Here is an 18,692-nt window from a genome sequence, read left to right as displayed (position 1 = left end):
GTATATCCACCTTTCGCAGCAATGCAGGCTGCTATTCTCCCATGGAGACGATCATAGAGATGCTGGATGTAGTCCTGTGGAATGGCTTGCCATGCCATTTCCACCTGGCGCCTTAGTTGGACCAGCGTTCGTGCTGGACGTGCAGACCGCGTGAGACGACGCTTCATCCAGTCCCAAACATGCTCAATGGGGGACAGATCCGGAGATCTTGCTGGCCAGGGTAGTTGACTTACACCTTCTAGAGCATGTTGGGTGGCACGGGATACATACGGACGTGCATTGTCCTGTTGGAACAGCAAGTTCCCTTGCCGGTCTAGGAATGGTAGAACGATGGGTTCGATGACGGTTTGGATGTACCGTGCACTATTCAGTGTCCCCTCGACGATCACCAGTGGTGTATGGCCAGTGTAGGAGATCGCTCCCCACACCATGATGCCGGGTGTTGGCCCTGTGTGCCTCGGTCGTATGCAGTCCTGATTGTGGCGCTCACCTGCACGGCGCCAAACACGCATACGACCATCATTGGCACCAAGGCAGAAGCGACTCTCATCGCTGAAGACGACACGTCTCCATTCGTCCCTCCATTCATGCCTGTCGCGACACCACTGGAGGCGGGCTGCACGATGTTGGGGCGTGAGCGGAAGATGGCCTAACGGTGTGCGGGACCGTAGCCCAGCTTCATGGAGACGGTTGCGAATGGTCCTCGCCGATACCCCAGGAGCAACAGTGACCCTAATTTGCTGGGAAGTGGCGGTGCGGTCCCCTATGGCACTGCGTAGGATCCTACGGTCTTGGCGTGCATCCGTGCGTCGCTGCGGTCCGGTCCCAGGTCGACGGGCACGTGCACCTTCCGCCGACCACTGGCGACAACATCGATGTACTGTGGAGACCTCACGCCCCACGTGTTGAGCAATTCGGCGGTACGTCCACCCGGCCTCCCGCATGCCCACTATACGCCCTCGCTCAAAGTCCGTCAACTGCACATACGGTTCACGTCCACGCTGTCGCGGCATGCTACCAGTGTTAAAGACTGCGATGGAGCTCCGTATGGCACGGCAAACTGGCTGACACTGACGGCGGCAGTGCACAAATGCTGCGCAGGTAGCGCCATTTGACGGCCAATACTGCGGTTCCTGGTGTGTCCGCTGTGCCGTGCGTGTGATCATTGCTTGTACAGCCCTCTCGCAGTGTCCAGAGCAAGTATGGTGGGTCTGACACACCAGTGTCAATGTGTTCTTTTTTCCATTTCCAGGAGTGTATTTCAGGCTCCTAACTCCTAGTTATACTTATTTGTTTCAACACTGGTAGCCAAAATCTGAGTTCACCCTGATAACAGGTTGCACACACATTGAAAATACTAGTATGGCAAAAGCATCATGATCAGGAGCCCCATGCAGTGCTGAATCAAGCACCTCTATCACACAACAATGATGGGATACTGGATCCAGGCTGACACTGGACATGTCATCTGCAAAATGCTCTGCTGTTACTTGGGGCACATTTGAAGGTGTTGCCTGTATACACACTTCCTTCAGTAAGGTGTACTAATGATTTCCTGAAATCCTTCTGCTGTCTTTCCATATTTATGTAATGTCAGAGAAAAGAGTGATACGGTCAAAGACCCCTTGCCAGGACCTCTTCTTGATTTCTTTAATAGTTTGTCTTAACAATGCAATGTGAAGGCTGCATTATTATCTGCTCTTGGTTGGCATTATATTGTCTGCAGGGCTCCAGAACACTTTTCACTTCACCAGGGAACAGGCTGCCTTTTTAACTGATCTGTAGCCATTAGATTGAATGAATGAGTGACCTGGCAAATTCAATTTGTTATGTGATTCGCTCACTCCTAGACTCTGTCTCACTGTTCACATGCATCCACTTAACAGTGAAGTGTCTTGTAAGCCCTGCTGAGCATCCATTCAACTGTTTCCTCAGATACCCTGTTCAATCAACTAGGTGTATCCACGAACAGCAGTTTCAGAGGAATGCAAGTCATCAACCATTTTCCACTGAGCAATATTTTTGAGGTTTTGAAGGTATATATCTATACCTATATCCATACTCCACAAACCACTTTGAAGTGCATGGCAGTGGGTACTTCCCACTGTACCAATTGTAAGGGCTTCTTCCTGTCCCATTAATATAAGAAATGTGGGAAGAATGATTACTTAAACATCTCTGTATGTCCTGTAATTAGTCTAATATCTTCCTTGTAATATCTGTGCAATATTTCTAGATTTTTTTAGGACAGTCTGCATCCATCTTTAAGTGTCTGCTGGTTCAAATTTTTTTGCATCTACAGGGTGTTACAAAAAGGTACGGCCAAACTTTCAGGAAATATTCCTCACACACAAAGAAAGAAAATATGTTATGTGGACATGTGTCCAGAAACGCTTCCTTTCCATGTTAGTGCTCATTTTATTACTTCTCTTCAAATCACATTAATCATGGAATGGAAACACACAGCAACAGAACGTACCAGCGTGACTTCAAACACTTTGTTACAGGAAATATTCAAAATGTCCTCCGTTAGCGAGGATACATGCATCCACCCTACGTCGCATGGAATCCCTGATGCGCTGATGCAGCCCTGGAGAATGGCGTATTGTATCACAGCCGTCCACAATACGAGCACAAAGAGTCTCTGCATTTGGTACTGGGGTTGCATAGACAAGAGCTTTCAAATGCCCCCATAAATGAAAGTCAAGAGGGTTGAGGTCAGGAGAGCGTAGAGGCCATGGAATTGGTCTGCCTCTACCAATCCATCGGTCACCGAATCTGTTATTGAGAAGCGTACGAACACTTCGACTGAAATGTGCAGGAGCTCCATCGTGCATGTACCACATGTTGTGTCATACTTGTAAAGGCAACTGTTCTAGCAGCACAGGTAGAGTATCCCGTATGAAATCATGATAACATGCTCCATTGAGCGTAGGTGGAAGCGTAGATGACGAAACTAAAATGAGCTCTAACATGGAAATTATGCATTTCCCGACACATGTCCACATAACATCTTTTCTTTATTTGTGTGTGAGGAATGTTTCCTGAAAGTTTGGCCGTACCTTTTTGTAACACCCTATATATGACACACTCCTGTGACTCAAACAAGCCTCTGAACATTCATGCCATCCTTCTACGTATACTTTGAATATATCCTTTTAATCCTGTTTTGTATGGGTCCCACACACTTCAACAATATTCTAGGATGGTTTGCATGAGTGCATTAAATGCATTCAAGTCACTGCGAAGTTGGGAGAGTTGTGCGTGCATTCCATGTGAGACTATTTCACTCTTCATCTATGGTGTCATTTTGGATACATGCAGGAAATGCATCACTACTTTACATGGAATGTGTAGTGGCACATGCAAGTTGGTGGCCACGAGAAGAGTCAAGATGTGGTACAGTCCATTAAAGGAGACTGATACACCAATTTTGTTATTCTTCCCTCTGAGGATATCCTTTCTGTGTTGGCTGCAGTCCTATCAGATTCATTACTAAGAGTTTCTTCTGGATATAACCACAGGAACAATCCTTCTATGGAGTTATTTCCCCCCAGGTGTTTCTTGAATTCTTTAATGTCCTACTGAAGTATGGAATCCACTTTATCCATGTCTCTTGTATCTTCTCTCTTCTTATTTGCAGACTATGTGATTAGTTAGAGGGAGAGAGAAACATTTGGTATGTAAGATTGATTACCAATTCCATGACTTTACAGACAGGTCCTCATTAATCACAATGAAAGCAAGAAGAATTTGATAGATTCTGTTTTGAGTTCTGATCTTATATTCAATATTCATCATTTGATAGTGAAGTTGGTGAAGCTTCTTGTATACTATTTGCTGTCTGCTTTGATGATTTGATTGAGCTTCTTCTTCTTATTTTTTTGGGGGGAGGGGAGCAGGGGGGGGGGGGGGGGGCACTTGCAAGCACAAATGCTTGCACTAATGTTGTTCCTACACACAGGGATGAAAGTAACAGCTGAAATGAGATGGGCTGAAAGCAATCAACTGATTTCTGAGGTGTGATGTTACTGACTTGTTATGTTTCCTATCAAATGTAGTTCACCTAACCTTCTGTACAAGTTATTTTAGTATTTTTGATGCAGGGCTGGAGTGAGATGCTAAAAAATGTCATATTTAAGCCGTAAGGAGAGTTGTTCAAAATAACTATCATAAAATACAAATTCATTATTCTGCAAGTGTGTTTTTTTTTCCTTAATACTATCTTCATCATGAATAAACACAGGACTCATGGGAGATTTTATGATTATTTAAAAGCACAATTCACCATCTATTTCTGTTTGTTGTTGGCATCACAGTGCTATCAACTGTAGGCAGTCTAAACAGTTTGTGCTGACTGTGGTGTCTGTTATAACTTCTGATTTATATAATTTCCTCTTTGTGGTTATATTATTCAAACAGATCCACAGTTGTAGTCAGCTTTGTGTGTGTCAGAACTAATAGTTTCTACATGTTCCATATCTCTCTGAAGAGTTAGTACCATAATTCTTTCCCTTTGTTATCATGCAGCTATGTATGCCAACTACTGTGTTATATAATAGCCATCACTTTCATGGTGAGATAAGTATTGGGATTTTGGTGGCTGATGCACCATAAGACTTGGATTTTCTAATGTGTTTCTATATCTCCATGCACTTACCTAGGTGGCTACTTCTCCTATCCAGCATATACACTATGTCTCATACCAATCCCATCTGAAGGACGGACTACAAATGGCAATACACTTTTTATCTTTGCCTGCATTTTCTCTTAACACAAGTCACAGAAATATTTTATTCGAGTTATAAAGTGTTTTCATTTTTCTGCATGTAACTTTTTTCTTGATGGAAAAGGAACCTCTGGTTCAACAGTATGGAACTAAATATCTATATTAGGCATTGCTGTAAAATAGGTAATGGAATTATCAGTTCACAATTTCAAATTAATTTACCAACATCTGGAAATCTAACAGATTTTGTGAAAATTATTTGTCAAGACATCACAATCAACACAAATGTGAACCATGTCATACAACAAGAAACAGATATGGCAGGTTAACCAAAAGTGTTGCTCTCTTCATCAATAATGCTTGAACAAATTCATCTACACCTTCCACAAATTGACATATGCAGCCCCTACACCGCAAAAGAGTACAGTGCATAGTGACGGGTACTTTGGAACAGTATGTGTCAAATCACTGAAGCTGAATGGCAAGCTGATTCATCTGCGAAGACCAAGGCCAATTTCCTGTTGCATCCTTATTTTATCCAAGCTCGAATTCTGTGTCCGATGCATTCAGTCTCGATCGAACATTAACTTTTATTCTTTTAGCCATGCCATACTCTAATCTATTCAAGTATGAAATGCAAGAAAAATGCATGCTAATCCTTCCTATTCTTACAATAACTGCATGAAATGAAAAATGTAAAATGTACAACTGTTCCACATACTGCTGCGAATATATTAAATGAACTAACAGTATTTTGTGTGAACAACATCCTTTTTCTTCCAAACAATTTCCACCCAAGTTACTAAAGCATTTCTGTTACAAGCTTCCACAAATTTTATCAAATGGTTATGCTCCTGGCAGTGCATCTCATATTCCTTCAATGCCTTTGTTGAAGTTTGAGCCCATGTCAGTAAGGACCCCAAAAAGCTGTTGAATTCTTGTAGAATATATCACACTAGGATCTCTTTTTGATTTCATCAACATGTCTACTGCACTTTCCCTGAATTTTTCCAACAAATGTAAGTTTTTCATTACCATACCTGCAAGAGAATTTCAGGCTGGGAAAAATTTCCCCACTCTACCTACAGCCCTGATGCAGACGGCAGTGATTTTAGCCTCTTTGTTTATTTAATGTAATTCCTTGTAGAGCAGTGTTCCTGTGGTTATGATAATGATAAATGAGCAGAAGCTTTCATGAGCTGTCTATGATTACAATCAGCCAATACCTATGTCAGCGATGTCCCCACATCATGATGGAGTGTCTTGCTAGGGAAAAAAAGGAGTGGTATGGAAGGTGTGCCTACAGTAATTGTGCATGAGCAGTAAACATCATTCATTTTGCTACTCATACCTTCCATATTTAAATTATTTATCATATATGAGGTTATCTACATACTTTTTGAATGATCATTGTTTATGTGGTTCATATACCATACCAAACCCAAAAAAGTCTTCCAGTTTACTTTTTAAATAAATCCTAATTTTTCTGAAAGATAAAGTGCTCTCAGATCTAGTATATTTAAACATACCAATAATTTTCCATAACTATAGGACTTACTTGTTGTCTCTGGTGAGATTCAACATTTCATGCTCTATTTTCAGAAGTAACATTCTATCCTTATGATTCTTGTTCAGTGTTTCCCTTATGAACTGCTGCAAATCCACGCCAGTGCTGTCTGTATACTCGTTGCTGCTGCCTGCAACGCATTATTTGAAACATTTATCATATACCTAAAACAAATAATTAATATATATATAGTTACAGTATGAAAAAACAACAGAACATCAATAAAAACGGTTCTGGTTGCACAGTATGTCCTGTATTATATGCACTAACCTCTCTCTGGAGGGACAAAACGGCTGAAACAGTCCGTAGTGATAGAGATCTTGGATATAGTGTTCGCACATACGTGGGGTGTGTGTGTGTGGGGGGGGGGGGGGGGGGGGGGGGGCGCAGGGAGGCGACGGTGGAGGAGGGAGTGCAGTATCGGAACTTGCGGATGATTGGCGACTGAGGCAGAGACTCGCAGTTGTCAATCACCGTAAATAAATATAACGTATTGCACATACACAAGCAAAGAGGTCCATTACAGTTCGATTGGCGATAAACCACTGGAAACAGTAACAACCGTAAAATACCTAGGAGTAACTGCATACATGTCCGAAGGAACATTGCTTCGTTCTACTGCACTGCGATATCATATCTCAAAAGAAAGGTTGGTGGAACTTTGGCGGTTTGAAACGGGATAGATTCCGTGAAAGCCGACTTATTCCATAGCTCGTTTCATCCTAACCAGGACGCACAAAACGTCAAACGTAGTTTTCCCAACAGTCAGATTGCTCTAAGAATGTTCTTGCCACCCTTTTGGTAGCAAACAACGATGGAAAAACATTATTTTCAAAACTGATCAAACACGGGTTTTGAAGCTCATTGTCAGAAGACAGGCTGAACGTTTTGGTATAATTCGGTACCGGTATTGAGAATCACACGCTAAGACAACTCAGTTACGAAGATGATATAAGCAGCTTCATTAGTATGAACTGTAGTCGCAAATCAGTTAGTCATTATGATCATTTGAAACTTTCATTTTAAGGCTGATAATCTTGGAAAATATTTCCTTTGCATTTGACATAGGTAAAAGTCTAACATAGGTAAAAGTCTAACTGCCGTTCCACTTTTTCTCTCACTATTCTTTCCAGTATCCTCTCCATTATTTTTGCTGCTTAGGATATGAGTGTGATCCCTCGATGGTTATCACATGCTTGCCTTTCACCCGTTTTGAAAACTGGGATTATTATTCCCTTTCCCCATTCTTCAGGTACCGGTACACAGTTTTGGGCCCAAATGCATTTTATTGGTCTGTATAGCCACTGTAGCCCAACTGGTCCAGTTGCCTTTATCATCTCCACAGTAATTTCATCTATCACAGGTGCCTTTCCTGTTTTCATTTTTCTCAGAGCTAGTTCCACTTCTAACATCTTTATGTCCTCCTCTTCTCCCAGACCCTTGCTCCCCTGCCATACTTCTATTCCCTTTCCATTGCAGTTCTTCACATTTAGTAATTTATCAGAGTACTCTTTCCACCTTTTCCTTATCTCCTCTGGTTGCATTAATAGTTCTCTGCTTCCCCTTTCACTAGCTTTTTGTATGTTTTTTCCTTCCTCATACTCTTTGTAATTCCATATATCATCCTCTTACCACTAGTAACATCTTTTTCCAACTCTCAGATGAATTTCTGTCAGCTTTTCCTCTTTTCTTCTGTTACCATTTTTTTACACTTACTTTTACTGTCCTGTTATTTCCTTTTACTTTCCACTGTTCGGTCTCTGTTCCATTCATGCCAGGCTTTCTTCTTTTCTTTTACTGCCTCCTTCACCCTTTCATTCCACCATGGTGTCTCCTTTTCCTTTACCCTTCCGGACACTCTGCCACAGGTCTTCTCAGCAGAGCTTCCAAACGCTTGTCTGATCTTACCCTAATCCTCTTTTTTCCAATAGTAGATTATATTCTTCCTTGATGGCAACTGTTTTCACCAAATACTCCAATTTACGATCTTTGACCTCCACTTGTTCCATTCCAGTTTTCTTTTGCGTAGACACAACAGCCTAACCGCACATAAAGGAGTAATTTCTGTAATATCGAATGTTTTAAGTCTGTTTGATACGTTGCCAAAAGGCCTACGGAATAACATTATCCGTGGGACCAATGTTACCTTGGAAATATTTGTATCAGTGTTGCAACAATGCCTTTTAACTTCGCATCTCTAACCTGTAGCCAGCAAAACAGAAAGCTGTCTACACTAGAGTAGCGCTAGTTACCACATCTGTAATCACAATGCTGCTGCCAGCTCTGGAATATTGTCGGCACAGCAAAGTGTGGGGGCCACACAGTCGCAGTGGTACCTTGGACGCTTCAGTCTGGAACCGCGTGACCGCTACGGTCGCAGGTTCGAATCCTGCCTCGGGCATGGATGTGTGTGATGTTCTTAGATTAGTTAGGTTTAATTAGTTCTAAGTTCTAGGCAACTGATGACCTCAGACGTTAAATCGCATAGTGCTCAGAGCCATTTGAACCATTTTTTGGTACCTTGGATTACAAACGTCTGAGGCCCGCACTGCGCCGTTTCTTTGCCCTCTGATTCATTTCCTGTCGTAACAGGGATGGAAAGAGCAACAACAATTACCACCAATTCCAGCTATGCGTTGTCTGTTACCCGCTACAGCCACCTTTGAAAGGTACTCCACTACAATCATAGACCAGATGTGGATCATCCAACACACTACTGCTACACTATGTGATCAAAAGTATACGGACACCCCCAAAAACATACGTTTTTCATATTAGGTGCATTTTGCTGCCACCTTCTCCCAGGTATTCCATATCAGCGACGTCAGTAGCCATTAGACATCGTGAGAGAATGGGGCGCTCCGCAGAACTCACGGACTTCGAATGTGGTCAGGTGATTGGGTGTCACTTGTGTCATACGTCTGTACGCGAGATTTCCACACTCCTAAACATCCCTAGGTCCACTGTTTCTGATGTGATAGTGAAGTGGAAACGTGAAGGGACACTTACATCACAAAAGCGTACAGGCTGACCTCTTCTGTTGACTGACAGAGACCGCCGACAGTTGAAGAGAGTCGTAATGTGTAATAGGCAGACATCTATCCAGACCATCACACAGGAATTCCAGGCTGCATGAGGATCTGCTGCAAGTACTGTGACAGCTAGACGGGAGGTGACAAAACTTGGATTTCATGGCCGAGCGGTTGCTCATAAGCCACACATCACGTCGGTAAATGCCAAACGACTCATCTCTTGGTGTAAATAGCGTAAACATTGGACGATTGAACAGTGGGAAAATGTTGTGTGAGTGACGAATCATGGTACATAACGTGGCGATTCGATGGCAGGGTGTCGGTATGGCGAATGCCTGGTGATCGTCACCTACCAGCGTGTGTAGTGCCAACAGTAAAATTCGGGGGCGGTGGTGTTATGGTTTGGTCGTGTTTTTAATGGAGAGGGCTTGCTCCCCTTGTTTTGCGTGGCACTGTCACAGCACAGGCCTAAAATGGTTCAAATGACTCTGAGCACTACGGGACTTAACAGCTGAGGTCATCAGTCCCCTAGAACTTAGAACTACTTAAACCTAACTAACCTAAGGACATCATTCACATCCATGCCCGAGGCAGGATTCGAACCTGCGACCGTAGCAGTCGCGCGGTTGCAGATTGAAGCGCCTAGAACTGCTCGGTCAGAACGGCCGGCAGCGCAGGCCTACATCAATGTTTTAAGCACCTTCTTGCTTCCTACTGTCGAAGAGCAATTCTGAGATGGGGATTACATCTTTCAGAACGATCGAGCACCTGTTCATAATGGACGGCCTGTGGCGGAGTGGATACACGACAATAACATCCCTGTAATGGACTGGCCTGCACAGAATGCTGACTTGAATCCTATAGAACAGCTTTGGGATGTTTTGGAAAGCCGATTTCGTGCCAGGACTCACCGAACGACATCGATAACTCTACTCAGTGCTGCACTTCGTGAAGAATGCCATTCCCCAAGAAACCTTCCAGCACCTGATTGAACGTATGCCTGAGAGAGTGGAAGCTGTCACCAATTCTAAGGGTGGGCCAAGACCATATTGAATTCCAGCATTACCGATTGAGGGCACCACGAACTTGTAAGTCATTTTCAGCCAGGTGTCTGGATACATTTGATCACATAATGTAGATGCCACCTCCGCTAGCTGTGGGTCTGCAGGCTGTGGTTCTACATCTACATTTATACTCCGCAAGCCACCCAAAGGTGTGTGGCGGAGGGCACTTTACGTGCCACTGTCATTATCTCCCTTTCCTGTTCCAGTCGCGTATGGTTCGCGGGAAGAACGACTGTCTGAAAGCCTCCGTGCGCGCTCTAATCTCTCTAATTTTACATTCGTGATCTCCTCGGGAGGTATAAGTAGGGGGAAGCAATATATTCGATACCTCATCCAGAAACGCACCCTCTCTAAACCTGGCGAGCAAGCTACACCGCGATGCAGAGCGCCTCTCTTGCAGAGTCTGCCACTTGAGTTTGTTAAACATCTCCGTAACGCTATCACGGTTACCAAATAACCCTGTGACGAAACGCGCCGCTCTTCTTTGGATCTTCTCTATCTCCTCCGTCAACCCGATCTGGTACGGATCCCACACTGATGAGCAATACTCAAGTATAGGTCGAACGAGTGTTTTGTAAGCCACCTCCTTTGTTGATGGACTACATTTTCTAAGGACTCTCCCAATGAATCTCAACCTGGTACCCGCCTTACCAACAATTAATTTTATATGATCATTCCACTTCAAATCGTTCCGCACGCATACTCCCAGATATTTTACAGAAGTAACTGCTACCAGTGTTTGTTCTGCTATCATATAATCATACAATAAAGGATCCTTCTTTCTATGTATTCGCAATACATTACATTTATCTATGTTAAGGGTCAGTTGCCACTCCCTGCACCAAGTGCCTATCCGCTGCAGATCTTCCTGCATTTCGCTATAATTTTCTAATGCTGCAACTTCTCTGTATACTACAGCATCATCCGCGAAAAGCCGCATGGAACTTCCGACACTATCTACTAGGACATTTATATATATTGTGAAAAGCAATGGTCCCATAACACTCCCCTGTGGCACGCCAGAGGTTACTTTAATGTCTGTAGACGTCTCTCCGTTGATAACAACATGCTGTGTTCTGTTTGCTAAAAACTCTTCAATCCAGCCACACAGCTGGTCTGATATTCCGTAGGCTCTTACTTTGTTTATCAGGCGACAGTGCGGAACTGTATCGAACGCCTTCCGAAAGTCAAGAAAAATAGCATCTACCTGGGAGCCTGTATCTAATATTTTCTGGGTGTCATGAACAAATAAAGCGAGTTGGGTTTCACACGATCGCTGTTTCCGGAATCCATGTTGATTCCTACATAGTAGATTCTGAGTTTCCAAAAACGACATGATACTCGAGAAGAACACATGTTCTAAAATTCTACAACAGATCGACGTCAGAGATATAGGTCTATAGTTTTGCGCATCTGCTCGACGACCCTTCTTGAAGACTGGGACTACCTGTGCTCTTTTCCAATCATTTGGAACCTTCTGTTCCTCTAGAGACTTGCGGTACACGGCTGTTAGAAGGGGGGCAAGTTCTTTCGCGTACTCTGTGTAGAATCGAATTGGTATCCCGTCAGGTCCAGTGGACTTTCCTCTGTTGAGCGATTCCAGTTGCTTTTCTATTCCTTGGACTCTTATTTCGATGTCAGCCATTTTTTCGTTGGTGCGAGGATTTAGAGAAGGAACTGCAGTGCGGTCTTCCTCTGTGAAACAGCTTTGGAAAAAGGTGTTTAGTATTTCAGCTTTACGCTTGTCATCCTCTGTTTCAATGCCATCATCATCCCGGAGTGTCTGGACATGATGTTTCGAGCCACTTACTGATTTAACGTAAGACCAGAACTTCCTAGGATTTTCTGTCAAGTCGGTACCTAGTATTTTACTTTCGAATTCACTGAACGCTTCACGCATAGCCCTCCTTACGCTAACTTTGACATCGTTTAGCTTCTGTTTGTCTGAGAGGTTTTGGCTGCGTTTAAACTTGGAGTGAAGCTCTCTTTGCTTTCGCAGTAGTTTCCTAACTCTGTTGTTGTACCACGGTGGGTTTTTCCCGTCCCTCACAGTTTTACTCGGCACGTACCTGTCTAAAACGCATTTTACGATTGCCTTGAACTTTTTCCATAAACACTCAACATTGTCAGTGTCGGAACAGAAATTTTCGTTTTGATCTGTTAGGTAGTCTGAAATCTGCCTTCTATTACTCTTGCTAAACAGATAAACCTTCCTCCCTTTTTTTATATTCCTATTAACTTCCATATTCAGGGATGCTGCAACGGCCTTATGATCACTGATTCCCTGTTCTGCACTTACAGAGTCGAAAAGTTCGGGTCTGTTTGTTATCAGTAGGTCCAAGATGTTATCTCCAAGATGGTTGGTCCTGATGCCACCAGGAGGTGAGCTGGTGCCTTCCAGCTGGGGGGCTGCTGACTTCAGGGCACCTACTGCTGGTTATGGTTCCAACCTGGCCCGACTTACTTCTGAGCTGCCTCCTGCCTGCAGGTGTGCACTCAACTACTGCAGGCTTGCATCTGCCGGCTACTGTCGCTGCATCCTACACCTAGGTCCTTGGTTTGCCTTGGTGCTTGGGTGTTTCCTGCGCAGAGAGCCACTTCTGCACAACACGGTGTGACTGACTTGCTACAGAGCTCAAGCTCGTTGCCTTTTCGCTTCGCGCCTGGGCCGGATATGGAACTACACTCGCCAATGTACTGACAACGTAACTTCGTTACTGCTGCTGCCTGTATGGTGTAACGACTTTGGACACTGGCCGTCATGCTGAGCTAACCACACATAACTGTCCAGGGCCAACCTGTGTCTGTGGGTGCTGACTGCAGTAAGCCGACATTTCGACTGCTGTAAAATATGCAATGACTAAATGAATTAGTGTCCTTTCACTGTATCTATGACTTTACAATGGTTTCCCACCTGGCTCTTCGTGACTGCCGCTCTGCCAAACACCTGCATCATCATTGCGGCCTACAACGAAGTTATTAACATGCAAGCCATCAAGACACTCGTTACAACTAGTATCAGAAGTGGCCACTGGATTCGAGAAGCATCGTGGGTCAACGCACACCCCATCAGCATAGTGAGATGAGTGAAGAAGAAACTAACTTTTCGTGTTTACAGTTTCTGTGAGTGCGATGGCTGGTCATCACCCGGATTGGTGTAGGCCTACGTATTTTAGGAGCAAATTCATAGGGTCCAGGCTTGACTCAATTTAAGGAACATGTAAGGGCATAATGTGCTGATAAGCTTCCAGTGAGGTGCACACCATGAAACTTACGAGGTCACAATGCACGTTGTACAGAATTAGCGCCAGTGACATGCTCCATTTGTTGCACGTAGTGCTAGACAGTGTGCATGGGTCATGATCAGGAGCAGGGACTCGACAATGTTTCGATAGTGTTACAGTTACTTGTATTTATGTTGGTCCCATGTTGTTTATCTTGTTGTTTTCTTATGCACTAGACAAAGGCTTCATAATGACTAATCCAAAAACACAGGTGATTACCACTCTGGTAGTGGTGCAGTCTTTACTGGAGCAGGTAGCTCAGTTGAGGGCAGATGATACAGAGCTACATAAGCAGTTGTACGCTGTAAGAGAGGGCATGGCCTCGTCAAGTCTGATTGTTCCCACCTTAGATTCTAGCCGATTTAATCCTTTTTCATGCAAATATGAGGGATGGCGTGCTAATGTTTACAGATAAGCTGTGAAGCTGAGATTTTGTACAGATGAACAGTTGTTGTAGATGTTCAAGCTGCGCTTGACAGGAGACGCGAAAAATTATGTCATCTACCATGAGGACCTAAGGAATGCTCAAGCGTTTGATGAACTCAGGAAAGGTCTGACATACCGCTGTAAGAGGCAAAACAGCTACAGATACTATTGTGAAGAGTTAAATGGGATGTTACATAAGCAAAACGAATTTGTCGGGAATTTTCTAGATAGGATATGGAAGATCAGTGTGGCAACCTATCAATTGATGGATAGTGACCTAACAAATAGGATCTTTCTGGAGGAAGCGAAAGAAACGGCGTTGGATGCATTTCTAAGGTGACTGCCACATAATGTATCAAGAAAGATACTGGCAGAATTTCCAAAGGACTTAGCTGATGTCATAGGCATAGCTATGGCACTGGAGGAAACGAATATGGTAACAAGAGTCCGGAGATAGAAGAAATATCCTTTCTAATGACGTGAAGTGCTATTGGTGTGGTTTTTTGGGTACCATATGAAGAGAGTGTCTATAACCATAATGTAAGAGATGTGGTAAAGCGAGTCCCTGAGAGTGGGAATGTAGGAGTAGATGGCACAATGGGAAAGGATGTAACGTAAATAATCAACCATTAATCCTTAATCACAGTTGTGAGTACTTCTCATGTAACTACAGTCGTGCAGTCCCGTGGACCGCGTTCAGAAGGCAGGAGAAATACGTGAATACCACCATCTAGCGCTACTGTTTGCGTTTAGTAACACATATTTATTCTTCAGTTATACGTAAATGGTAACGTATGTACAAAATATTGTTTCAGTACTGTGGAAAAGACCCATTCATATTGCACTCGAAATTATCATGGAAATTTACGGTGATGGACACATATCGAAATATTTAAGTGTAGCCCATTACTTGAAACTTAGTAGTTGCAGGTTAATGTTGAACAGGTACCATCAGTGTTAAAATTAATGAGTATTCTTGGCAGTGAATTACATAGAAAAAATCTGCACTACTGAAAGTGGCCACATATCGTGTCACCCTACACGCACGGCGGACACACCTTACTTGAACAAAAATGGCTCTGAGCACTATGGGACTCAACATCTTAGGTCATAAGTCCCCTAGAACTTAGAACTACTTAAACCTAACTAACCGAAGGACATCACACACATCCATGCCCGGGGCAGGATTCGAACCTGCGACCGTAGCAGTCCCGCGGTTCCGGACTGCAGCGCCAGAACCGCTAGACCACCGCGGCCGGCTTTACTTGAACATTCCAGACAAATTGGGACCTTGCACTTGCAACACAAATAGCCTGTCTTCCTCTTCTTCTTTGGTGGACAAATTGGACATGTCTTCCTTCCATCCTCAACTAGTTTTTCCTCCTTTTCGAGGTCTTCGTGGAGGCGTACCTTAGCTCCTAGAACTCGGCCGATTAAAACATTTCGCTTCTCGTGGAAGGTGTTTGTTCATTATTCTTTCGCGCATTGAAGGTTGGATCAGTTATTTCGGCAGAACTTTCATGAAGTTCATCCTGGTAAGTACAGTTCTTTCTTGAATGTCTGATGAACAGTATATGCACTGATAACACTCATATCAAGAATACGGAAAAACACAGCCAGGGGTCAGCGTTGTGTACGGCGGCTTAAACAATATTTAGCATTCTTTTCATCTACAGTATCTACACCACTTCCTGTGTTATCATAGTGGAATATAATTACAGGCTTTCACTTTGCACCTAATCTTCTACGGAGAGATGCATGGTTGATGTAAGAATTACTGCTTTTCCTTTCTTAGGCACGTGGGTAATCAGCTTGGTGTGTTGGGTAAATACGTACAGCGTTGTTCCAAATTCATGTCCACGGGAAGGCATGAAAGATGATTTAGATGGAATATATATTTTTGACTTACAGCGTCCTCTAAAGCTGATTAGCATTTCATGAACTGTAGCATTAACTCAAAGACTATAGGACCGCTGCGAGTTTTCTTGGAATTAATGTAGAATGATCGTTATAGCGGTTGCTGGACCAGAAATCTTATGTAACTCCCTGTCATCGAGGTTTTCAAATCTAAGGAAGTTGAGAACTACAGCAAATCTTGCTGATGACATATTGATACGGAAAATATCACAGCCAGTTCCATCAATACAAAATAGCGAACGTATGTCTTCGTTATTCGATTGGAATACAGCAGTGTAGATTAGAAGCCCGATGAAATTCTTCATTTCACATACTGCACAAAGTCTGACTTCTGTTCTCTAAATATTTGTGTATTTTCTCGGAATTTTTTAAGTTTTTCATTTGTCCGCTAGCTGGACTGCTGGTAGCGCTTCGGAACTCCCGTGTGATTCCTTTCGCTGATTTCGAACGATTTTTTACTACCACGCTCTTCAATGATCGACAGGCCCTATCCGTAGCCAGCCGTTATGGCCGAGCGGTTCTAGGCGCTTCGTTCCGGAACCGCGCTGCTGCTACGGTCGCAGGTTCGAATCCTGCCTCCGGCAGGTTAGTTAGGTTTAAGTAGTTGTAAGTCTAGAGGACTGATGACCTCAGATATTAAGTCCCATAGTGCTCAGAGCCGTTTGAACCATTTTGAAGCCCTGTCCGTCAGTACACGAGGTCCGCTTGGCCTTTGTTTAGCTGCGGTTGTTCCTTCACAATCCATCACCAACAGTCGACTTGGGCAGCATTAGAAGGAATGAAACTGAAAGGTATATGCTGAGATTCGATCAGGATAGAGCCAGTGAAAAATGTCGATAGTTGCCAACCGCAAGGTTGGACGAGTAGTACATCTTCGAGTAGTAAGATCTTTGACAGCTAACAGAGCTAGGTGCACGCGGTAAAAGTTTGAGTAGTGGTGAGGAGATGCGCAGGGACAGCAGACGTGTTTCGAGTCGGAACTAGATGCCTGCAGGAGGCAGCCGGATCGTGACAGCATCAAAGTAAGAATCGGCGCTACGCACATAATAAGCTATATATTGAGCGAAACTCGGCACATACCTGGGGAAACTAGAAAGAATAATTAATAAAATAGGTTTTCTTTGGTTAAATAATGTCTAAAAGCTAGACAGAAATCCCATTGTTGATGCAATAAAAGTTTTGTGAAACTTTCTCGTAAATCCATGCTATAGAAGTTTTTTTTAGTTTTTCACATGTGCCTTAAAAGTTTGAACAATAAATATTGTTAGATAAAATTAGAGTTTCATCTCACACCTTATGTCGTTCTCCACATCCTGTGCTTGCATTGAACCAAAAGGTACATTAAAGTAAAGTTCCCATGAGTAAAGCTAATAATTTCATTTATCAGAGTAAAATAATCTATATGCCATTGGTAAAATAATCTATATGCCATTGCACAGTTGGCAAATTATTCAGATCAGGACAGAATTTTTATTAAGTAACAAACAGGGCCAAAATGAGTAAAGTTATCTAGGATGACAATTTTATGCCATTGAACTATGGCTGAGTAGAATATATGTTTTATTATCGGCTAAACGGGAAGGAGTGCACGAGCTAAGTCCACAGACGCAGTCAGATGCAGGTTGGTGACTTTCATTTATTTTTACCACTACACTTTCATGCATTCAGATGTGTATTTTGAGTATTAATTTTCCAACAATATTTTCATGCAATCAGATAAAGTTCAGTTCAGTTAAATACGCAGTCAGATGCAAGTTTTATTAAAGACTAAAGCAGTCACATGCATTTCAGTCTAGTTTAAATAGAGAATTTTTATTAACAACACTTTCAAAATGTCCACGATGGATTTATTACTCAGATTACACGCAATGACTAGTCCACGATGGAAGTCATTGAGCTCTTCTGACAGAACCATTTTGCTGTTACTACTTCTCTACTGACAACACAGTACCGCCCGCCTCCTTTTATATTGGCGTGTACGCCTCTCGTGACATCTAGTGGTCAATTCGGCATTACACGGAAATGTCCGGCTACCGATCAGACAGTGAATGTGGGTGGCTTACCTCTGGAGAGCGAGGGCGAGGAGCCGTCGTTGCTGCCCTGGCGGCGCACCTTGTGCCTGGAGGCGGGGCGCGCCACGCTCAGGCTAGCCTGCTGCGCGGGCAGGTCGCCGGCCTCATGCTGCCCCTCCGGCGTCGCGGCGGCCGCGGATTCGCTCTCCCCCGCCGCTTCTGTCTCTACCTGCGGCTGCGGCTCCGGCTGAGGCTGCGGCTGTGCGTCCGCCTCCTCCTGCTCCTCCTCCTCCTCTTCTTCTTCTTCTTCTTCTCCTTCTCCTTCGTGCTGTGCATCAGGATCTGGAGGCGGAGACGCCTCTTCTCGGAGTGCGTGACTTCGGACCAGCAGCTTGACTTTCGAATTCGCCTGCAAGCACAGGCCGTACACACAACGTAAACATACATACAGAAATTTAATTTTTATTACGCACTGGAATTAATTTAGTAATACGTAGAGTTGTAAAACCACCGTAGGCTACTGTAGACTTTAAGACACAAAGACACACTGTCTGCGAGCGGGCATTGATTAAAATCGGTGGGGAAAGTTTAAAATTTGTGCCAGCCCAGGATTCGGACTTGGATCTCCTACTTACTAGGCAGATGATCTGACTACTAAGAC

General features: G+C 43.6%; 1 protein-coding gene across 5 annotated transcripts in view; it reads right to left on the bottom strand.

Moving 5' to 3' along the window:
- The window catches only part of LOC126184543 (cAMP-regulated phosphoprotein 21), a 1,287,166-nt gene that overhangs the window by 337,873 nt on the left and 930,601 nt on the right, over positions 1–18,692 (bottom strand). For all 5 annotated transcript variants that reach the window (XM_049926953.1, XM_049926952.1, XM_049926954.1 and 2 more), the window contains 2 exons: positions 18,083–18,440; positions 6,288–6,426 (listed from right to left, as the gene is read on the bottom strand). In XM_049926953.1, the coding sequence (XP_049782910.1) occupies positions 6,288–6,426; positions 18,083–18,440 (497 nt within the window). The remainder of the gene's footprint in view (positions 1–6,287; positions 6,427–18,082; positions 18,441–18,692) is intronic.

The sequence above is a fragment of the Schistocerca cancellata genome, chromosome 4 (genome assembly GCF_023864275.1).
Source record: "Schistocerca cancellata isolate TAMUIC-IGC-003103 chromosome 4, iqSchCanc2.1, whole genome shotgun sequence".
In the NCBI taxonomy this organism is placed as follows: Eukaryota; Metazoa; Arthropoda; class Insecta; order Orthoptera; family Acrididae; genus Schistocerca; species Schistocerca cancellata.
The sequence above is the reverse complement of the archived record's forward strand: the minus strand, read 5'-3'. Positions and strand labels throughout refer to the sequence as shown.